The sequence below is a fragment of the Natator depressus genome, chromosome 16 (genome assembly GCF_965152275.1).
Source record: "Natator depressus isolate rNatDep1 chromosome 16, rNatDep2.hap1, whole genome shotgun sequence".
Classification (NCBI taxonomy): Eukaryota; Metazoa; Chordata; order Testudines; family Cheloniidae; genus Natator; species Natator depressus.
Window position 1 is genome coordinate 20,903,415 of NC_134249.1, and position 20,865 is coordinate 20,924,279.

Below are 20,865 nucleotides of genomic sequence, written 5' to 3' on the forward strand. Positions count from 1 at the left end.
TCCTGTTCTGTAGAGCATAAAGGCCATACAGACTTGCTTTCTTTGAAAACATGGGACCCCGAAGTGTTTTGTACCCTGGGTTTTTTTTTATGCTACAGTTCTGTGTGCAGTAATTTAATATATGTTGAATTGAAGTAGCATTAAAAAGACCTAAATCTTTGGTAAAGTTTGTTTAATCTTGTTTGAGTTGTACTAATTCTTTAACCAAAATAAAATCCACCAATGAGGTAAGTGACCATATATAAATGAGAATTTTTATAGACAGAGGCAATAAGCAAGCGAAACAGTATTTAATTATATTAGAACGGATTAATCTGGATTGTACTGTGTGGGGTTTTTTTTCTAGCACAAATTTTGGCTGAGGTCTCATGCGATGTTTAGCTTCAGAAAAGAGAATGTTAATTCACCTATGACCTTGTTGTTGGTTCCTATGTTTAAACACAGGGCACTTAAAAATAAATCAGAAGAATATTTTTTTCTGCCAAAACGTCACTGACGTTTCCCAATATTGTGTGTGCATGTATCTCCAAAAACACAATTTGGGTAGGTCAGTGTTGTCTGTACTATTAAAGTTGTTTTTCAGAGCAAGTAGCAGGATTTCAGGAAATGGAACTTGACACCAGCTTCAGCTGGAATTAGTTACTTTAGGAAGTTACCAAATACCAGGGCAGTACAGTCACTTGACTGCGTTATGTTGCTTTCTTTGCATTATTTATTATTGCAGTATCAAGACTGGCTGGCCCAAAAATTGATGTACCTTCAGAGTCACTCTGTGTGACGTGCACAGAAATTTACAATCCACTGTCTATCATCTGGTGCAGTTTGTTTGCTGGTCTGAGTGTTGTGTATATTGTTTAACTTCCTGCAATTACAACAGTAGTTTGAAAAAGAAATGCATAAAAGCTAAGCTTGGTGCAATGTACAAAATATACGAGCGGGAGAACGAGGGCTTGGTTCTATTCCCAAACTTGTTGTTTGACTTTAGGAAAGTCACTTAACCATCGTATGCCTCAGTTTTCCATGTTACCAACCTTTGTAAAGTGCTTTGAAATATACGGATGAAAAGCATTCTATACATGCAAATAATTATTGTTTGTTAATTCATTTATGGGGGGATCATGTTTTAGCTCTGCCTACTTTTAAAGCTGTTAACAAACTTTATCTAACAATATAAATTAAAATCACATCTATGTGATTATGAAAAATAGTAATTAACCACAATCTCTGTCTAAATGTTTTTGTTTAGAATATATGAGTATTTAGATGTATGACAGAAACCACAGTTTCTGTTGTGAAATGTTTCTGTTTTTGCTCTGTTGGCTGCAATTGTTCAAGGATACTTTCTCTGCAGTTACACCAGCTTTTTAACCTTACTTTAATTTTATTTTTTATAAAGACACTAACATGGAATCATTTTAAAAGCCCTCGTGAAAATTAATGCCACTATGCACAACTTTTTGTTCTTACCCTTTTAACAGCTTACGATCTACCATTTTTTAAAGTGGAAATAAATAGTTTTTACATTTTTCACTCAAAGCTATTAATTAAAATTAAAATTGCAGCTTTAAACAAATAGTGCAGGGAGTTTTGTTTTTGTGTGTGTGGTACTTTACGCCTTTGCTCAGCAGTATAAACCATGACTGTGTAGAAAGAATTGACAAGCTGCTGGAACACTTTCTCTGGCAAGCTTGCCCACAATTAACACAAGCAATATGAAATAATATGGCCTAATCTTTATCCCTTACTGTGGCTCTTGCATTTCAAAAACATTGTGGCTTCACTAAAAAAAATCTGCTGCCCTGTTTTGAAATCTGTTGATTCCTAAACATATGCTGTCCTTTTCTTGAACAGCATCTGTTAAGGACATCAGACATCTAACCTAAGTGACCCACGTATCCCCTAATGTTGTGTGTGGTATTTGTGCTATACCTGAATACTTCCCTATCATAGGGAGACATGCAAAGGTGTACAGTATATATGTGCTCTCGTGGGCTCTAAATGGGAAGAACTGGAAGCAAGCAGTGTCCCCGAACCGGTCCCCAGGATATATTTTTGAAGTGGCAGTTGTGATGTTGGTATGTGTTTATCTGAGCAATTTTGGCAAAACCAAAGGGACTGTAAGGAGACTAGAGTAGCTTTTGTCTGAATGTTAGTGCAGATAAAATGCTCTCCAGTTCTTGATTTATTTAAATTAAATACTTGTAATATTTTTCAGTTTAATATCCTTCCCTTCTCAATGTCCAAAAGCACCAGCAAGATACCAGCCCCTTTAGATACTTCCACTGTAAGAATGAGCAATTTCATTCTAAAAAAGTGCATTTGAATATTTGGAAATTCTCCTTCTAGGAGCTTTGAAATAGAGAATTATTTCTGTTGTTGAAAATTTGTTATGTAAGTGAGCTGCACATCAGCATTACAAAATACTTCTACTTTGCATAGATAATCAGGCCATACTGGTAGGAGAAATTATGCTTTAAAATGTCATCTGGATTGTTCTTCCACTATTTGTTCCTCATTCATTCAGGGTAATGCCAAGCTGTTGTTCTGGGTGTACTGGTACATTGAGATGATCTTGTTTTAGGAAATACTTGCTGATGCCATGATTCTTAAAACAAAACCACACACCTCATACAAACAAAAACTTTCCAGTTTAAAAGGCTTCTCACCTAAGAATAATATTGAAATACATTGGTACTCAATATAGCCTTACATTTTGTTGGCTTTTACAACTTTTTGTCCTATAATGTGCTGTCACGTAATAATAGAACATTGCAGGATATGTCCTAGTTAGAACACAAATTTATTTGTAAAAGAGACCTTTCTGTTGTGGTAACTGTAGCAACATCTATACAAAAGTCCCCAGATTTGCTATTCTACCTGAAGAATGGGAAACATCAAAATAATGAGAGTAAGATACATTTAAGAGGCTAAGTGATTGCATGTTTGATCCAATGCTTTTTTCTAACTATTTTTTTTCTATAGAATCATAAATCTACACCCAATTGTACTAAGGCTGTATTTATCCTTTTCAAGGAGCAGTCCTGATCATATGTATAGAGTTTGACATATGTTATCAAAACTTGTTGATCAAGGTGTAGAGCATTATACAATTGGATGTATTTTTATAATTGCTTAAAATATATTGTAGATGATGCGGTTGGCACCTATGCACACTTGTATGAGTCCTCGTTTGCTGTGATAGGTAATTTTAAGCATGATAATGGACTTCAATTATAAATACGTTTTAGAAAGCTAATCCTCTGTATGTTCACAAAACCTAGCATTGTGCAGTGTTTGTTCATAGTAAAACTCATTTGTTTTAGCTTTTCAGTATTAACATCTGCTAATAGGCAGTGGTAGGCCCCATCAATTCTATATAAGGCAATGTGTTAAGGGAAATCACAGCAATATTCTAGTATTTCAGTGTAGTTTTTGTTTTTTTTTTTTTAAAGCTAAAGCTTAATAAAACCTTGGGTTTTTTGGTGGCGTTGAGATAAATTTTATGCACTTAGAAGTGGGAATGGGAGAGGACAGGAAACCTAGGAATCACATTTTGATTTAGAAAAAGTGAGTGCTGATGGATAATACTGAGTTGCTAAGATAAACTTTTGTTAGTTCAGCGTGTATATAACGTTTTTCAGCAGCAGCAGATTAAAGAAAAGAAGTTATAATAGGGAAGTAGCTACTAACCTAATTGGACAATTTATGGCCTATTTGGGAAACCTCTAATAGATTTGCATAACATTTTATTTTTGGTTAGTTGCATACAATAGTTTGTGTCTTCTCTTTAGAAAGCTGATTCTGTATACTTGTCCACATTTAGACAGTGATCTCAGATGTTCAGAAATAGCAGTTTTTCTAAATGATTAGCACTTAAAAAAAATAAATGAAAGCACTATTAGGTTACATTAATCCCTCTCTCAGAATCCATTCAAGGCAAGGCTCCTGTAGGAGCTCTTTTTTCCAAAAGAGAGCAGGAAAAAAGGAAGGCCTTAGGTTTAAACTTCAGGACAAGAGAAGCTTCATTCTGAAGATCACAGATATTAGCCCTGGCTCCAGCATAATGGTGCCCATTGCCTCCACGTATAAAATGATCATGCTTTTTGAGTAGATGACTGTTTTCAAGAGCAATGTTGTGAAAAAGATCTTTTTCATCAAAATCTAGCTGTGTTCATTTGGATCCTGCTCCTTGAAAGCATTTAATGGTTCTCCCTGTTAATTCTTTTTAAAGTGGCTCAAGAGAAGCCAGAGCAGATTCCACTAGAGAGTCGTTCCTGTGTCCTCATTCGACGTGATTTAGTTGCTCTCCCAGCAAGTCTTATCAGTCAAATTGGATATCGGTGCCACCCAAAACTCTACTCGGAGGGAGATCCCGGAGAAAAACTTGAACTTGTTGCAGGTAATAACTTTTATTTCTTTTTTACATTAGAATGATTGAAGATTAGCCATTTTTCATTTTAGAATTTACCCCTTATCTCCCTTGAACCTTAGTTGCAATCATACATATTGGATGCAAATTTTCCCTTTTTGTGTATTACTATGAACAAATGTACCCATCGCTAATCAGTGGGGGGGAAAAGATAGAACATCTTAAATTTCCTTTAATTCACTGTTAGAAGAATGTGTCATTAGCAGGAGTTATTCAATTGAATTAATTTAGCATTTAATTGAATTCCCTAAGCTTGTATTCTCCCTGATTGGTATGGGCTGTATCACAACTGTATTTTAATTTCGCTTCATAGATGAAAAAAATTAGACTTTTTTTACCTATCAAATTTTAAGATTTACAGAGCAGGGGAAGTAGGATTTATAGAAATGAATACAGATTTAGACATTTTAAAATATAATTAAAACAACAAAAACTTTAATAGTGGGTAAAAAAATTATACTCTTGGGCTTGTGGGTTTCTCCCTAGATATGAATGGCAAGAATCGATCCCTAGTGACACATTTGGTGTGTCTGTGGCAAGGATGAGGCTGTAATCTTTAGGGATAGCTCAGTGGTTTGAGCATTGGCCTGCTAAACCCAGGCTTGTAAGTTCAATCCTTGAGGGGGCCATTTAGGGATCTGGGACAAAAATTGGGGATTGGTCCTGCTTTGAGCAGAGGGTTGGACTAGATGACCTCCTGAGGTCCCTTCCAACCCTCATATTCTATGATTCTAAGGACAGATATCCTTGATAGTGGGGGATGTTCGAGAGGAGGCAAGGTTTTTAGAAGCATTTCCCTCTTTCCACCAGATTATTCTCAGTCTTCTCTAGATTCAGCCAAATCCAGCTATTGTTTATCTGGATACATATTGTGGCTAGGTATTCAGAAAGCTGGGAGATGGTACTGTTTAGGTTTGATATATTGGAGTTGTAGAGCTGGAGACGGATATAAAATATGCAAGACTTAAAACTGTAGTCCTGTCCTTTAGTGGCCATTAAACATCTCATGGCACCGTATGTAAGAGGGGTGTGTTGACCTTGATGATCAGACCAAATTCCAATTTGGGTAATTACAGTCTACCTCCCTAAATGCACATTGCAGTTTCAGTTGGATATGCCCTCCACTGTTGTATAGTGTTAAGAACTGCTGTCTTCTACCCCAGAAGTGACTCAGTTCAGGTGATGTGAATCCGATATAATGGTCCTTACTAACTTCACAGGTTGTTGTGAGGATTAATTAATACCTGTCAAGTGCTTTGAGTTTCTCTGACGGAAAATGTTAACAGAGAGAAAAAGTGAGTGAGCACGATTTATCCAAACCAGTTGTCCTTTCTTTCTAACCATTTTATATCTTAGATACAATGTTATGAATAGCACATGTTTATTTTCAGCCTGTAGTAGGAATGTTAATTTCAAAAATTAGCTGGACAGGTTTCTCTCTGATCAAGGACATATATTTTCTTCACTGGAAGGCAGAAATAAAACGCACCCACTGTACAATAGCATAAAACCACAAGTATTTATTTTGTAACTGGAATATTCATTTTGCATCTGCTAACATTTTATGCAAGACTTAAAAACACCAACTTACTTTCACAGTGAGAGCTGCAAATTGACTCGGGGCATCTTTGCTCGATTTACATTTTTCAGTCTGGAAAAAAGTAGATTAACCCCGGCAGCCACTGTCAGAGAGATTATTTTTATTTATTAAAGTGAAGTTACCCTTGGTGGCATCTGACTTTCTCTCTGATGGCTTATCCCTTAAAATGCTGTGACTGGATAAAGGCTCAGCGGCTCATTACAGTTTCAAACTTAGCCAAAAACCGATGGGGGGTGGTTCTGCCCAAAGTACATAAGAAAAATCTTTCAGTGAAAGTTTAGTAACCTCCATACACTAAATACTTCCTTTCATCTCAGATTTTTCATGCCATAATTGATTCTGAAAACTTTGACAGATTTCTCTGGAAATGATCATCATAAAGTGGATTGATAGATATAGTGCACCGAGCATGGAGAGAAGCTGCAAGGTTCAGAAATCCCACAGTGCCACTTGCTCTTCTCCCCTCCTTACCCTTATATTCAACAAATGTGTGTAAGAGGAAAGGAGCTAACCATCAGCTGGTGAAAGATCAAGCAGTCATCTTACCGCCTGCGCTAGGACAGCACAGATGTTGTTTAGTTCTCCATTTCCCCACAGAGGAAAAGGGTCAAACTCTGATCTTCTACACTGTAAATTGGGAGTTATTCTGTAGAGCTCAATGCAGTTGCCCCAGATTTACTCAGAGTCTGTCCCACTCATTTTTTAACTATTCTTTTATTCTTCATTTTAAAGGTAAGTATAGAACTAGTCATGCGTAGGCTTTCCTGGAAATGCAAGAAGTAATTTTATTTCTCTGTATATCTCCGCTTCTGCAAGAACTTAGTCTGTTACAGCTCTAGATATGACCTACTATTTAAGCTTTATTTAAAAAAAATAACTTTTATATTGTAACTGTGCTTGGAAAGAAAATATGCACGTCCACATCTTTGTGTAAGCAGGCAGACTCTGAGGCATACAGTAGGTTTTGCTTTTGCAAGCTATGTGCTGTATAGAAGTGTTTGATAATGAAAGGGTAAGAGACCTACTATAAAACACTGACAGTCTGTTTCTAAACCTCTGGACATGTAAAGCTTCCTTAGCAAGGTTGATTTCTCACCTGCAAACATACTCTAAGCCAATATATTTGCATACTTAAAGCCAATATATTTGAGACCCAGCAATTCCTGGGCACTAGAAACTAAATTCCCAGCTCACCAAAATTACCAGCGGGGGTTGTGCTGTGTTTCTTGGAAATAAATGGATTTGTAAAATAAATATATATCTTTTCCATGCCAGCCTTCTTTTTTTAGTCTAAATGTGTATTCTACAGCTCTTTCCTTGACAGAAGGAAAGGCCAAATGGATGGTTGCTCTGGAAGGATGGTAGTAGTCTGCTATGGATCATTTTTAAAATAAAATAAATCATAGCACTGTGTGTCTTTTACGTAACTAGATCCTTTTACCAGGCTGCAGTGGATCTTCTTTCTGTTTGGATAAAATCAGGAGATTATTAGTATGGGCTGTGATTCTCACTAGACCCCAACAGAGTGAGTGCCCAGATCCCATAGACCCCTAACTCACTTAGGCTTCTTTGAAAATCCCAGCCATGATTACTGTTGTTTATATGCGTTACAGTAGTCCCTTGAGGATGCAACTGAGATCATGGCCCTGTTGTGCTAGGCACTGTATAAGAACATAAGAACGGCCACACTGGGTCAGATCAAAGGTCCATCTAGCCCAGTATCCTGTCTGCCTACAGTGGCCAATGCCAGATGCCCCAGAGGGAATGAACAGAACAGGCAAATGAGCAAGTGATCCAGCCTGTCGCCCATTCCCAGCTTCTAGCAAACAGAGGCTAGGGACACCATCCCTGCCCATCCTGGCTAATAGCCATTGATGGACCTATCCTCCATGAATTTATCTAGTTCTTTTTTGAACCCTGTTATAGTCTTGGCCTTCACAACATCCTCTGGCAAATTCCACAGGTTGACTATGCGTTGTGTTAAAAAATACTTTCTTTTATTTGTTTTAAACCTGCTGCCTCTTAATTTCATTTGGTGTGCCATAGTTCTTGTATTATGAGAAGGAATAAATAACTCTTCTTTATTTACTGTCTCCACACCAGTCATGATTTTATAGACGTCTGTCATATCCCCCCTTAGTCGTCTCTTTTCCAAGCTGAAAAGTCCTAGTTTTATTAATCTCTCCTCATACGGAAGCCGTTCCATACCCCTAATAATTTTTGTTGCCCTTTTCTCAACCTTTTCCAATTCCAATATATCTTTTTTGAGATGGGGCGAGTATTTCTGCACGCAGTATTCAAGATGTGGGCATACCATGGATTTATATAGAGGCAATATGATATTTTCTGTCTTTATTATCTGTCCCTTTCTTAATGATTCCCAACATTCTGTTCGCTTTTTTGACTGCCGCTGCACACTGAGTGGATGTTTTCAGAGAACTATCCACAATGACTCCAAGATCTCTTTTCTGAGTGGGAACAGCTAATTTAGACCCTCATCATTGTATATGTATAATTAGGATTATGTTTTCCAGTGTGCATTACTTTGCATTTATCAACATTGAATTTCATCTGCCATTTTATAGTCCAGTCACTTAGTTGTGAGATCCTTTTGTACCGCTTCGCAGTCTGCCTGGGACTTAAACATCTTGAGTAGTTTTGTATCATCTGCAAATTTTGCCACCTCACTGTTTATCCCTTTTTCCAGATCATTTATAAACACATAGTAGGAGACTGCCCCTCCCCTGAAGAGTTTGCAGTCTAAATAGGAAAGCAGAAATATTTTGTGTTGCATTCTGTAGTGGGATTTACAGCTTTAGGGAAAATAAGGGTGTGGATTTTAAACTTTGTACACTTTAACTCTTCCAGGCTCAGGTGTTTATATCACCCGGGGGCAGCTCATGAATTGTCATCTATGCGCAGGTGTCAAACATAAGGTTCTTCTGAGACGTCTTCTAGCCACTTTCTTTGACCGGTATGTTCCTTTTTGAGTTTATACCAGGTATTAAGGACCTCAGAGTGGTTTCTGTATTTTAAATGTACTTTACAAAAAAAATAATTTGAGCCTTTTTTCCCCATACTTGTTTTTGCTTTTCTGCTTTATGGTGGGTTAGTCTGGAGCACGGGCGCTGACTGTTGTTTTTGCCAGTGGGTGCATTTGAAGAGGTGTGTGTGTTTGGGGGGTGGGGGAGCTCTGCTAGTTTTGGAGGGAAGGTTATTTTCAGCATATTTATACACTTCTTTCATATTCCAGTTATTGAATATGTGTCTATCATTGGTATCATAACAATTTAATCATTATTAAAATAGTAATGAACTACATAATTACAGTATCATGAATTACAGTATATTAAAATCATGCACTCACCTACAAGTTGTCTTCACTAATGTCCCGGTTTAAAGATATTATGTCCCCTGTAGCTTTTTGGATGGGAAACTGTCAGCAACACTGTGGCTCATGGGTGCTCAGTACCGGGTTTACAGTGGTGCTGTGGCACCAGGCCCACACACAGAAGGGGCCCCAGTGCCAGGATTGTGTCCCTTCCACCCGCGCTCTGCCCTGAAGCCTTTTCGCCCCAAGGCCCCATCCACCGCTTACTCCTCTCCACCCCCTCCTCCCGCTCGTTCCTCTCCGCCCCCTCCTACTCTCGCAAGAGCCATGCGGAGCCTCAGGGAGAGGAGGCTGAGCAGGGTTTGGGTGGAGTTGGGAGCGGTGCCAACAAAAAATTAATCCAGCCCTGCACATGCAAAGCACCCCCTGTTTTTTTTTTGGTGGGTGCTTGAGTCTCAGAGCACGCAAGAAGTCAGCACCTATGAGCTGAAGTGCCAGCTTTTCTGATTCCTCAACTGAAAAATATACAGTTTGGTTGCTATCTGAAAGAGAATAAACTCAACCAGACAGTATCTCTCTGCATCACTGTAAGCTTTCACTCTTACCTGAAATCCTGAATATAAAATCTGCATTTCTCTCCCTTTCTTGCAGGAACACACTTGCCAATAGCTGTGGAACTGGAATTCGGTCCTCCACTAGTGATCCCAGCAGGAAGCCCCTGGACAGCAGGGTTCTTAATGCAGTGAAATGTAAGGGGGGAGAGATTTACTGCTGCTGTGTTAGAACAGTATGGCAAAAACAAAAGCCTAGGAAAGAGCTGAAATTTAAACAGGAGAAGGCCATCAAGAGTGTATAATAATTATGAATATATACATTGAAATCGGTTATGTGAACATTCAGATCTTTTCACTTAAACATTTGATATTTTTTAAAAAATACTTTAAAGTTTTGTCCAAAGTTAGTATTTTGTGTTTGACAATATCACAGTGTGAAACTGAACATTATTGTTCACATTATCTTGAATTTTGTTTGGTATTTTTTTAAATCGCTAATTTTGCAGTACAATGCTTTTATTACTAGATGAGATTTTTGATCCTGGCCATAGCTGTGCCTGAAAGTTGCAGTGCTTTATGGCAGTGGTTCTCAATCTTTCCAGACAACTGTACCCCTTTCAGGAGTCTGATTTGTCTTGAGTACCCCCAGTTCCACCTCGCCTAAAAACGACTTGTTTACAAAATCAGACATAAAAATACAAAAGTGTCACAGCACACTGTTACTGAAAAATGGCTTGCTTATTTTTACCATATAATTATAAAATAAATCCATTGGATAGAAGTATTGTACTGACATTTCAGTAAGTACAATACTCATGGAAAGAGTATCCAGGGGAAATATTTGATCACTTATAAAAGAAATCCTTTCGATGCCCTTACATTTCAGTGTGATACTGAGGCTGTTTTTCACTTGTGAGCCTTGTTTGAAGCTCAAAATCTGCCGCCAGGGCTGAAGCATGTAACTTAGCTTTCCGGGGGCCCCCTATGGCATGGGATCCCAGGCAATTGCCCTATTTGCCACTTGTTAATGCCAGTCCCGGATTTGCAACCCCCCTAAACCCGTCCCAGAGGACCTTTGGGTACCCCCAGGGGTACCTTTACCCCTGGTTCAGAGCCACTGCTTTATGGCACACAGTTTTTTGTTCTTAATGAATAAATTGGCGAGTGATCATTAGAAATTATGCAGTCTGCATCAGAACTTAATTGTGGATTAATCTGTTTCATCATCAGGGTATAAGCATTTGTGATTCACAGCCTATTTCCATGAAAATGCTTGTTTATAAATCTTATTTTTTATTATTTGGTGAGTAAAGAAGGGAGTCTTTCTGCAAATAATTACATTTTAAAGGGATAGACATAAACCATAATAGTTTTTTTTTAAAATCATTTTTTAAACTTGGAAACTGACCAAGGTTCTGTATAATATCAAGCAGTTTATCCAGTCTGTACATAGAGGATCTAAAATCCATTTTAGAGCTGATAGTGTAATAGGATCAAGTGTTTCAAAAACTGAAACTGTCCCAAAAGGCCATAAGGTAAGAGACTGTACATTTTAACTAATAAATAATGCTCTTTAACTTCAGTGATTCAATGTCGGAGATGCTAAGAACTAATTCCTGTGTTTATGATCTCTAAATGCGTAGTGCCAGCCACTGGAGCTCTGCTGATTTATACTAGCTGGCCCATTGTTTGTGTTCTGAATATGGGAAAACTAATGATCACAATATAGAAATCCTAATAGAGTTATCATCCTAAAAAAAAAAAAAAAAGAATTTTTATACTTAAAAATATGTCCCGACAAGGCACAAAACAAGTGGTTAAAAATTTGCCTATTACAGTAATTCTTTTGAATAAAAGAAGCATATTAGTAGAGCAAATGGTGCTTGGTGTCGACTGCGAGTGAGGAACTCTGTGGTTTAGAAAAAGCTGGTGTTTTAGTACAGTGAAGCCCATTTAATATGTGCTTGAAGTACAGTGCAAGCCAATGTCCTCTCATATTTTCCCCCTCAATGGATTCTGTCTGGATAGTAAATATTTATGTAAATATCTCACTACAAGATGAAAGTGGAGTGAATTTTTTTTTTTTGGATCTGTTAAATCTTTCCTCGCCCTAATTGTTGTTCTGCTGCTGAACTCTGAGGGCTTCTAGCCCCAATGGCAGATCTGTAGGGCGTGGAGGGAGGCAAAGAGGTAGCAAAAGACATTGATCTGTAAAAGTCAGAAATATTGGACTGCATTAATTATTACCTGGGCCATAGATTGTTCGTGTTGCTTTACAAAGCAAAGCCCAAGTCCCTGAGAAGGAAGAACCTTCCTACTAAAGGCTCAGTCTTGCAAGGTGCTGAGCACCTCCCAAGAGGCACTGAGCACGCTCCACTACTGCTGTAGGAGATGACAGCACCTTCCAGGGGAATTTTGATAAATAGCCATGGATGCCCTGAAATCATAGTACAGGGCCAAATGGATTCCGGACAATAGGGCAAGACCCTATGTCCAGAAAAATCCTGGGGTTTTTAATCTGTATATTACCCATTTAATTACTGATAGTTAAATGAAGGAATGAGTTGAATACCCCAAATATACAGTGAGATCTGAATGAAGTGACCACCAAGCAGTAGTCACCTGATACAGAGACTGATGGTGTACCTTTCCCGTCCTGATAACGTCTCATTCATCACTGCTGCAGAACTCTCTCCTTCTGCCCACAGCATGTTTAGTGATGATTTACCTCTAAATAAACGTCTAGTAAACTCCTACTCGAAAATTTGGGAGCAATTTAAGGCATGAACTTCCCTATTGGATAGTAGTGATGCCATCTGGAATACAAACTCTCGTGTTTCAGTGTGTAAGCCAGCTGGTAACTGCCTGGGTTTTAGCAATAAACTTCCCCTATGGATAAGTTGTCCTATAATTGTCCATCAAGGGATTTCTTGTACCTTCCTCTATAGCATCTGGTACAACTACTGGAAACAGGATATTGGATTAGATGAACCAGTGGTCTCATCCAGTATAATAACTATGTTCTTGTGATAAAACCATGTATTTTCTGTCAGATATAACCGTAGCTGCATGTTATTGATGTCGTGTGGTACAGTTCTGAGATGGGACAAAGGCTGTGATCACACAAACTTCTTTGTGTTGCTTACTGTAGTAGTCCTCAATGATATGTATCCCTGTCTTTGCAGTGTACTGTCAGAATTTTGCCCCAAGTTTTAAGGAAAGCGAGATGAATGTTATCGCAGCCGATATGTGCACCAACGCCCGACGAGTCCGCAAGCGCTGGCTTCCGAAGATTAAGTCCATGTTGCCAGAGGGGATGGAGATGTACCGCACAGTCATGGGCTCCACAACAAACAGTGTCCCCCTGGATCCGGAATTCCAGCCCAGCACCGCTCAAGTCTTTGAGCAGCGAATCTATGCAGAAAGGAGGAGTGATTCGGGAACTATCGTAGCTTTGAGAACTAACGCAGTAAATGTCGATCTAAGCAATGGATCCAACCAATCATTTGAACAGAGTGAGGATGCCGAAGGGGCTGGCTCTGTTATACAGGAGGCAGCTGGAACAGATGCCATGGCATCAGATACCCAAAGCACTCCACAGCCTTTTGAACAAGGTGCTGGTTCCACTAGCCGGCCAGAAACTCCCGTGAGAAGACAAGATGGTACTTATGGAGGGACTTTATAAAAGAGTTTGTGACCTATAAGGGATCTGTAATACTAAAGCTGCTTGCATGCATTACTAATACAAAAAAATGTGATCAAGCCACTTACCTACTGAACTGCTACTGTTGCCTGAAAAAAATGTGATTTTTATTCTGCTTATATTTAAAATTTATGAAGGAAATAATCGCATTCGTTACACTGTAAATGACTAGGTCTCTGCCGACCTACTGAAGAAAAATATTGGACTCCTTTTTGATATTCCTGAGATTAGCCTGTAAGATTGTAGCTTTTTTTTTTTTAAAGAAGGGGAGGAAAAAGCTTGACACTCCCCGCTGCTGCGCCACATCATCACCCCCTCCCCCCCCATGCATTATTCAGCTCCGTAGTAAAGCCATCATTAACTTCTGCCTCTAGAGAAAGTTTTACCGTCACTTAACAGGAAAGAAAGATGTGTTAAGGTAGAAGTCATCTGACTTAGTCATTTTTGTCTATACAATTGGCTCTAATAAGGTGGGGTGGGGAGGGGAATTGCTAAAAAAAACTTCTGTTAAATGATCAGAGAACAGATTCTTAACATTAGTCTTACTAAGTGTGATGCTGTAACCAAGTTCGGAGGGCTCTTCAGTGTCTGTCCGCTGATATTTTTTTTTTTTTTAGTTGCTATAGGATAGGGGTGGCCACACCTTTTGTTTTATATTTGTATGAGTCGGGAGGACTGCGTGGTACTTGCAGATTGAGACCCTGGGTGTGATATTCTTCCGCAGTATGACTGCTGTCTTTCTCTCCCAGAGTTACTCCTTTTTCCCTACCCTCCCTTGCCACAACGTGGTGTAGCTTTATACTACTGGCCTTCTTGATTTAATCAGCTTCTACAACCTGACTTCCAGCTGCCACCTCTTTTACCTTGTGGCAATGACGAGAGCGAACGGACAGTCGACTGGCCCACTTACCGGGCAACCCCTTGGCCACCTCTTTACTAGGCTAATACTCAATATTTTATATCAGTCCAATCGCTGAGACAGATTGTAACAGTTTCAAAGAGAAACTGAACTGCAGAAATGGGAAAACAGATCTAGATCTAGATAGATATGTTGGTTTTTTCCTTTAAAAAGGTATATGCAAAGGTTGTAGGGGAATGATACTTGGAAGTAAGTGTAGCAGGCAGATGGAGTGAGCCTCAGTGAGAATTCAGCTATACCTGGTAATGGTTTGAATGAACTTAGCTTCCAATGGTGTGCTTGTTACATGGCTTGGAGTGAGGGAACGATCTGATTTAACTTGTAGGCATGCACTAATAACAGCTATCCACTGGTTGGAATGCACCATTGATCACACCCTCCCTCACATTTAGGTGCACGTGATAGGGTTAAAGAAAATGAAGATTCCCCAACCACCTACCCACCTCTTTTAAAATTTAACTGGGCCCTGCAGGAGCCAAAAGTCTACAGTAGCTTTCAGGAACCTGGTTTTCGCCAAGCCACACAGCAGAATGTAATTGTCAGCTTAAGAGGATGCATTCAGCCCCTCCAAAAGCAGTATTACTGGCAACAGGAACAGAAAGCCACCTCGCTCTTTTTACTCTAAACAACAGAAAACTTTGCTCCAAAGAGACCATACTTGCTTGAAATAGCAACTCTTCCTCCAAAGATGTCTGTCAAAGTCAGACTGGCCTAGGTTGAAACACCTGGTTTCCTTGACAGCTGCCACAGTCTGTAAGCTCCTAAAGAGGTCTAGAACCTGCCCTGTGCTTTTAACATTTAAAGTATATTAAATACAATGGGAAAAATCAGATTTGTTTCCATAATGTTTGGTTCTATCCTTCCATGAAGTGCTTTTTCCTTCTACCTTCTCACTCCAAATACCTCTTCATGGAAAGAGTATCCAGGGGAAATATTTGATCACTTATAAAAGAAATCCTTTCGATGCCCTTCTGGGTACATTTTATGGCACTTTGCCTTCTTGGCCATGTGTCTAACAAGACACTTAGGCATGCATTATTATGCAATAACACACACTGTGTTACATCTGACTGTTAGAACCATGTGCTAAGTGAAGGGGCAGCTGGTATGTATGTAGGTATATGAGCAAGTCGTAATGGAAGTTTTGTCCTCCAGAGCTATGGGTGGACATGTGTGCTCTCTCTATGTTGACTTCTTCTGAGTGCTTTCATTTTTGAAACCGAAGGTCAGACTAGATCAGAAAATCTCCAGAGTGACAGTAAACCTTTCCTGAAAGTAACGACAGCCCCACAACTTCTGAAAACATACCGAGTGCAAAGCATGGCACGCAGTTCCCGGATTGCGCTTCTCGTTACCGTGCTTCTTGCGTGAGTTCCATGATTAAGTTTGTACTACTTGCAGAGGCGAGAGAGGATTGCAAGGTTACCTGGATGGCAGTCAGGGAGTCTGTGAGTATGTGCTGAGAGCCAGCATGGAGACAGTGGTGTATGTAGAAAAGGGAAATACCAGGTGCTCATCGGCATGACGCTGATGCTTGATAATGCCAAGCTTGGAATGCTTTTAAGATTCGGGGGGAGGGGAAGTGATATGAAAGCCAAATACGGCTTGTTTTTGTTTGTTTTTCATTTGTTTTTACTGTGACTAAAATGCCTCCTTTAAAGTTATTTACAATTCCTTGTAAAAACAAAGTTTGAAACGATGAACAAGTGCAAAGTGCACAAATAGTCATTTACAAAGGCTATTGATGGCTATTTAGAGTTGGTTTTGGTAACTGAATTCACAGACAGCGCTTTGCTCAGGGGTTGACTCCTCTCTGTATGTAAAAGCGGAGAATGGGGGTGACCCAGCCTTTGGCCATTTTTTTTCTTCAATACTTGAAGCTGTGTTTGCATCTTACTAGCTAAATTCTCCAACACTTAAGGTGTTCCAACCTCCTTCTCAATTTGCCCTGAATAAAATACACAGCGGGGTCTATTCTACCTTACATCATGTGTAGCTCTGAATTGTGTATGATTTGAATCTGGCTCTCTTGAGATGTAACTGAGCTGGTATTCTGCCCTCTCCAGTCACATGGATTGGTGCCCTTAAGACCTATGCAAAGTTGTGTGGCTGAGTGGGTATTGTTTGTGTGTATTAAAGAGCAGGGCATTTGTGGGCCTCATTTTGCCCACCTCTGCAAATTAAAATTTTCCTCTTGCTATGTTTGAAATGCCCATTCTCTCCTACATGCAGTGCCCAGAGCTCACCATGTGCTCTGTTTGCATGGTTTATCCAAGTGGCTGGCAGAATATCACACAGAGTATGTACCTTCTGAGCCGCATAGTAGATTGGTGCTTATGTACCACTTGTCAAGATATGGCCCTTGGAACAAATCTTATTAGGGACCATAGAACTAGACTTGCATGGGGCTGCTTTTTTCAGGGAATTGACTGGTCCAGTTCTTTAGCCATTTCACTGTTGCCCCAGATTAATGCTGGGAATCTGTCTCGAATAGACTGACCCAAAACCTCATAGTAGCACGTTCCATATGAAATGAGGGTTGGTGGGTCAGCAGTGTTCGCCGTAAGCCTCCATTCTCACTGCAAATGCTTCAGCTACTTGGCAGAGTTCATTGCAAGTCAGCAACTTTCCTAAATCTGAGATTAAATGAGCTGGGAAATAGAGATACAAGATTTAAGTCTCTGCTTTACATACCTGCCCTGTGGAGTTCAGTGCTATAATCAGAATGACAGTTTAAGTACTGACTATCCCTTTATATATTTTTTCAGAATGATACTAAAAGTCCCCACCTTTTGTGTGGCATTTTTAGTGTTTGGTAAATTTACTGAACCCTCCAACTGAGATTCACAGTTGGCTAAAGCTTCTCTGGACCAACCTGACTGCAAAACAAATGCATCTAATGCCCTGAACTGGGAGACCTAGACTGAATTAGCAGCAGAAGTACTTGAATGATTTAGAATGGCTTAGGACAGAGAATCAGAAGAGAGTCAAGTTGCACAGTGAAAAAATATATATTTTTATATCTAGCACAACTTCCTGTAATTTCTTTCTTTTTTTTTTTTTTTTAATTATTTTTTAAATTAGGAAGGCAAACTTTTAAAATGTGAAGGGTGGAGGTTTTTTCCTTATCTGGTAGATGAGGGCAAGCATTTTGCACTAATGTTTCCTGTGTGTGGAGGATTAATGATATGTTTGAAAATGTATATGGATGATGATTGTATTCTTTGGGGGAAAATAATCCCTTTAAAATACTGAATGTAAAGTGATAACAGAGCAGTCCATTGATTGTATGGGGCTTTCCTGAGTGCCTTAGAATTTTTTGATCATTTTTTCCCAGGAAAACAGATTAAGAAAATCAGATCATAACCAAATCCTCCCTCCTCTTTGTTTACGACACCCTTTTAAATCATAGAATTTGGGGCTGCTTTATAATGTGAATATGAAACTGCATTCATCTAGATCTGGTAGTACAAATCGAAGCATCAGTATTTATGGTATGTCTGCACCTTTATTCATATGCTTGACTATTAGCAATATTACATGTATATTATATATCTAAAGTTATATCAAGCACCTTTTGAAAAAACTGAATGGCGTTCAAGCTTACAAGTTATATGCAGTTGCCATATGGTGTAGATCCCGGACTCTCTCCTCCTTGCTAGCTCAAATTAAAGAACAATGTCCAGATTACAGTTGCTGTGTAGAAGGGTAGCATGACCTTGTACTGTACCTCTATCTCTGTGTGTTAATAGTGTGCGATTCCAGTTTTAGCTAAGATTCGTAACGAAAATGTTATCAACATATGATGGGTTTAACGCACTGATAGGCAGTCCCACCGTGCACCTCCTTACTGCAGGGTTGACTCAATGCCAAGCCTTCAGTTTATTGGAGGTTGCCCAGTCTTTCTGGACCTGATCTCCTCACCTATGCAGGTGGAAATCAGTAGTAACTCCACTAAGGTCAGTGGAGTTACACTGCTGGAAGTCCCGTGAAAGTGAGAAGGAAAACAGGCCCCCTGTGCTTTCCTAAGAATGCTGCTCTTCACCGCCTGGAGAGGGGGAGACTAGGGAAAACTCATGAAGAAATTCACCTTCGATTCTCCAAAAGCAAAACATGGGTCCACTTTGCCCTGTGTTGTGGACTGTTTGCTTTGATACTTCCTTAGTGAGTGTAACCTTTTTGCAGTCTGTTCTTACTGAAGACTCTCCTAAGGGGGCTAGAATTATTGCTGTGTAAATTCCCAATGGATTCACGCCCAATTGCATACACTTTAATCTTTCTCTTTCCTCTTATTCATTCTCTTGCATAGTGCAGCGCTTTAATATGGAAAGAGAAGCAAAGAATTAAGCTCATCTTATTACAGTCTTTTTTTGAACAGCGACACAAAACTGGAATTGTTCCCTATTTAACACATGTTTAAAGTACCATAGCATTCTAGACATGGTATTCTGCAAAGGACGGATGCATTTCCTCAGTCATTTTACTGCTAAGGTTTTGTTCAGATTGCTTATTTTTATGGAAATATCTTGCTGCAAGTGGAGAAGGGTGTATGGCCCATTAACCAACTGAAAACTTATAGACAACCCCTGTTTGCTTCTACTGGCAGTAAATTCTAAACAGAAAATTGAGAGTTCATAGCTGTCTTGGGCTTCAACTACTGTTTCAAAGTGTTCCTGCTGTATAAATTCGTCATTATGTCAACAAGCAAGCTCCAGACATGATTATTACCATGCCCAAGATATTCAGGGCTTGCTATGATATGGTTATAAAAATGAGGGTTTAAAAAAAAAAAAAGTAAATATAAAAAAAATGTTGAAGTCTAAAGCACTCAAATTGGAAAACCTTCAAGCGTTCTGATCAGTTTCTTCCATTCTAAGCATTTTGCACACGATTGTGATTTTTATGTCAAAATAAAAGCCAAAACTTGCAATACTATTTTTAGCAGACAAAAAACAAAACAAAAAAAACCTAAGTATAAATGTATAAATATTTTTGACTTGAACACGTGGATGGCACTTGATTCAAATAGAACATTAATCCTTTGGACAGAATGTTTGGAAAAAAGATTTAAAGTACCAGGTTGTTTTTAAAGAGTCTGTATAGGGTATTAAGTAGTACTGTAATTCATGACTGTTTAAAAAAAAACAACTTTCTGTTCTGTAAGAAAAATTTCACAGTATCACTGAGTTACGTTTCTCAACTGTCTCAGCCACGAAAGATGCTAGCTTTTCTAAATTGTGCATTATTCACTAGTATTTATGTGCTGTTACTCCGTATAGTTAAGACTGTTATTTTGTAGCCATGGCTGACACAATATATCGGTAACTAAAAAAATAAATAAACCCCAAGAGTTCGGAGTGTGCTCATAGCTGTTTTCATATGATGAGAAATCCATTAAAAAAGAACCAGATGTGATCATTAATTGTAAAATTCACATTTACAAAATAATAAATTAAATTAAATTAAAAGCTCTTCTGTGCCTTATTTCCCCCTCCCCTTTCGGAATACGGACTCCAAGGATGGTTAGTAATCATGAGTGGGTGGCTTGGAGGTAGAGAGATGAGAAATCTCTGATGACTGGACGAGGCGGCACGGTGGTCTTCAGTGAATTTTAGCTTTGAAAAAATGACTGAGATCTTGCGCTGAGAGGCGGGGGGGGGGCTTAGGAGCTAATCAAAACTGCAAACAAACATCGCGGAAGAGCAGCAAAATGACTGCCAGTTTTCTATGCCTGGGTCTAAGTGTCTGATGCAAATCCATTGAAGTCAATGGAAAGATTCCCATTGACTTTGTATCCATCCCATAACACCCTGCAGTAAGAAAAACAGTTCTACATTTTAACCTCTGCCCGGTTCTTGTAATATGCCTAATACTCGTCTAAATGGTCCATTCTTAGAATTAAAACAAACAAAACAAAACAAAAACCGGTATGTCGTCTTCACAAAGGCAGTGACTGCTAATTGCCTGGAGTTACAAAAATCCCAGGTGTGTACACTCTAGCATTTCTCTGGCCCCACAGGAATTTTATAGAGTTGTACATTTGAATGGGTGTCTGAGCCCTGCTTTGCACTATGCAGGCCAATGTGGATGGGTGTATGTAGACTTGTTTAACTGCTTGTTTGCCAGGAGGCAACTGGCCAACAAGAAGGGTTTCAGAAGTCTCGAGTAGAGATGACTAACGTTGCTCGGTAAAGGCTTACGGCGGTGGTGTATATAGTATTCACTGCATGTTTTATTTTTTTTAAATGGACATTACAGTATCAAATTCAGCACAGCTGGTATGTAAATAGGTTCTGTTGGTATAGTACTAATAGAAAATACCTGTGCAA

The 20,865-nt window shown here is 39.1% G+C and overlaps 1 protein-coding gene across 4 annotated transcripts in view; it reads left to right on the top strand.

Moving 5' to 3' along the window:
- NACC2 (NACC family member 2) overlaps nucleotides 1-19,942 on the top strand; it is a 120,321-nt gene extending 100,379 nt beyond the window's left edge. For all 4 annotated transcript variants that reach the window (XM_074973947.1, XM_074973946.1, XM_074973945.1 and 1 more), the window contains exons 3-6: nucleotides 4,232-4,399; nucleotides 8,898-9,003; nucleotides 10,012-10,109; nucleotides 13,100-19,942. In XM_074973947.1, the coding sequence (XP_074830048.1) occupies nucleotides 4,232-4,399; nucleotides 8,898-9,003; nucleotides 10,012-10,109; nucleotides 13,100-13,599 (872 nt within the window). In that variant the 3' untranslated portion in view covers nucleotides 13,600-19,942. The remainder of the gene's footprint in view (nucleotides 1-4,231; nucleotides 4,400-8,897; nucleotides 9,004-10,011; nucleotides 10,110-13,099) is intronic.
- Nucleotides 19,943-20,865: the final 923 nt, after the last annotated feature.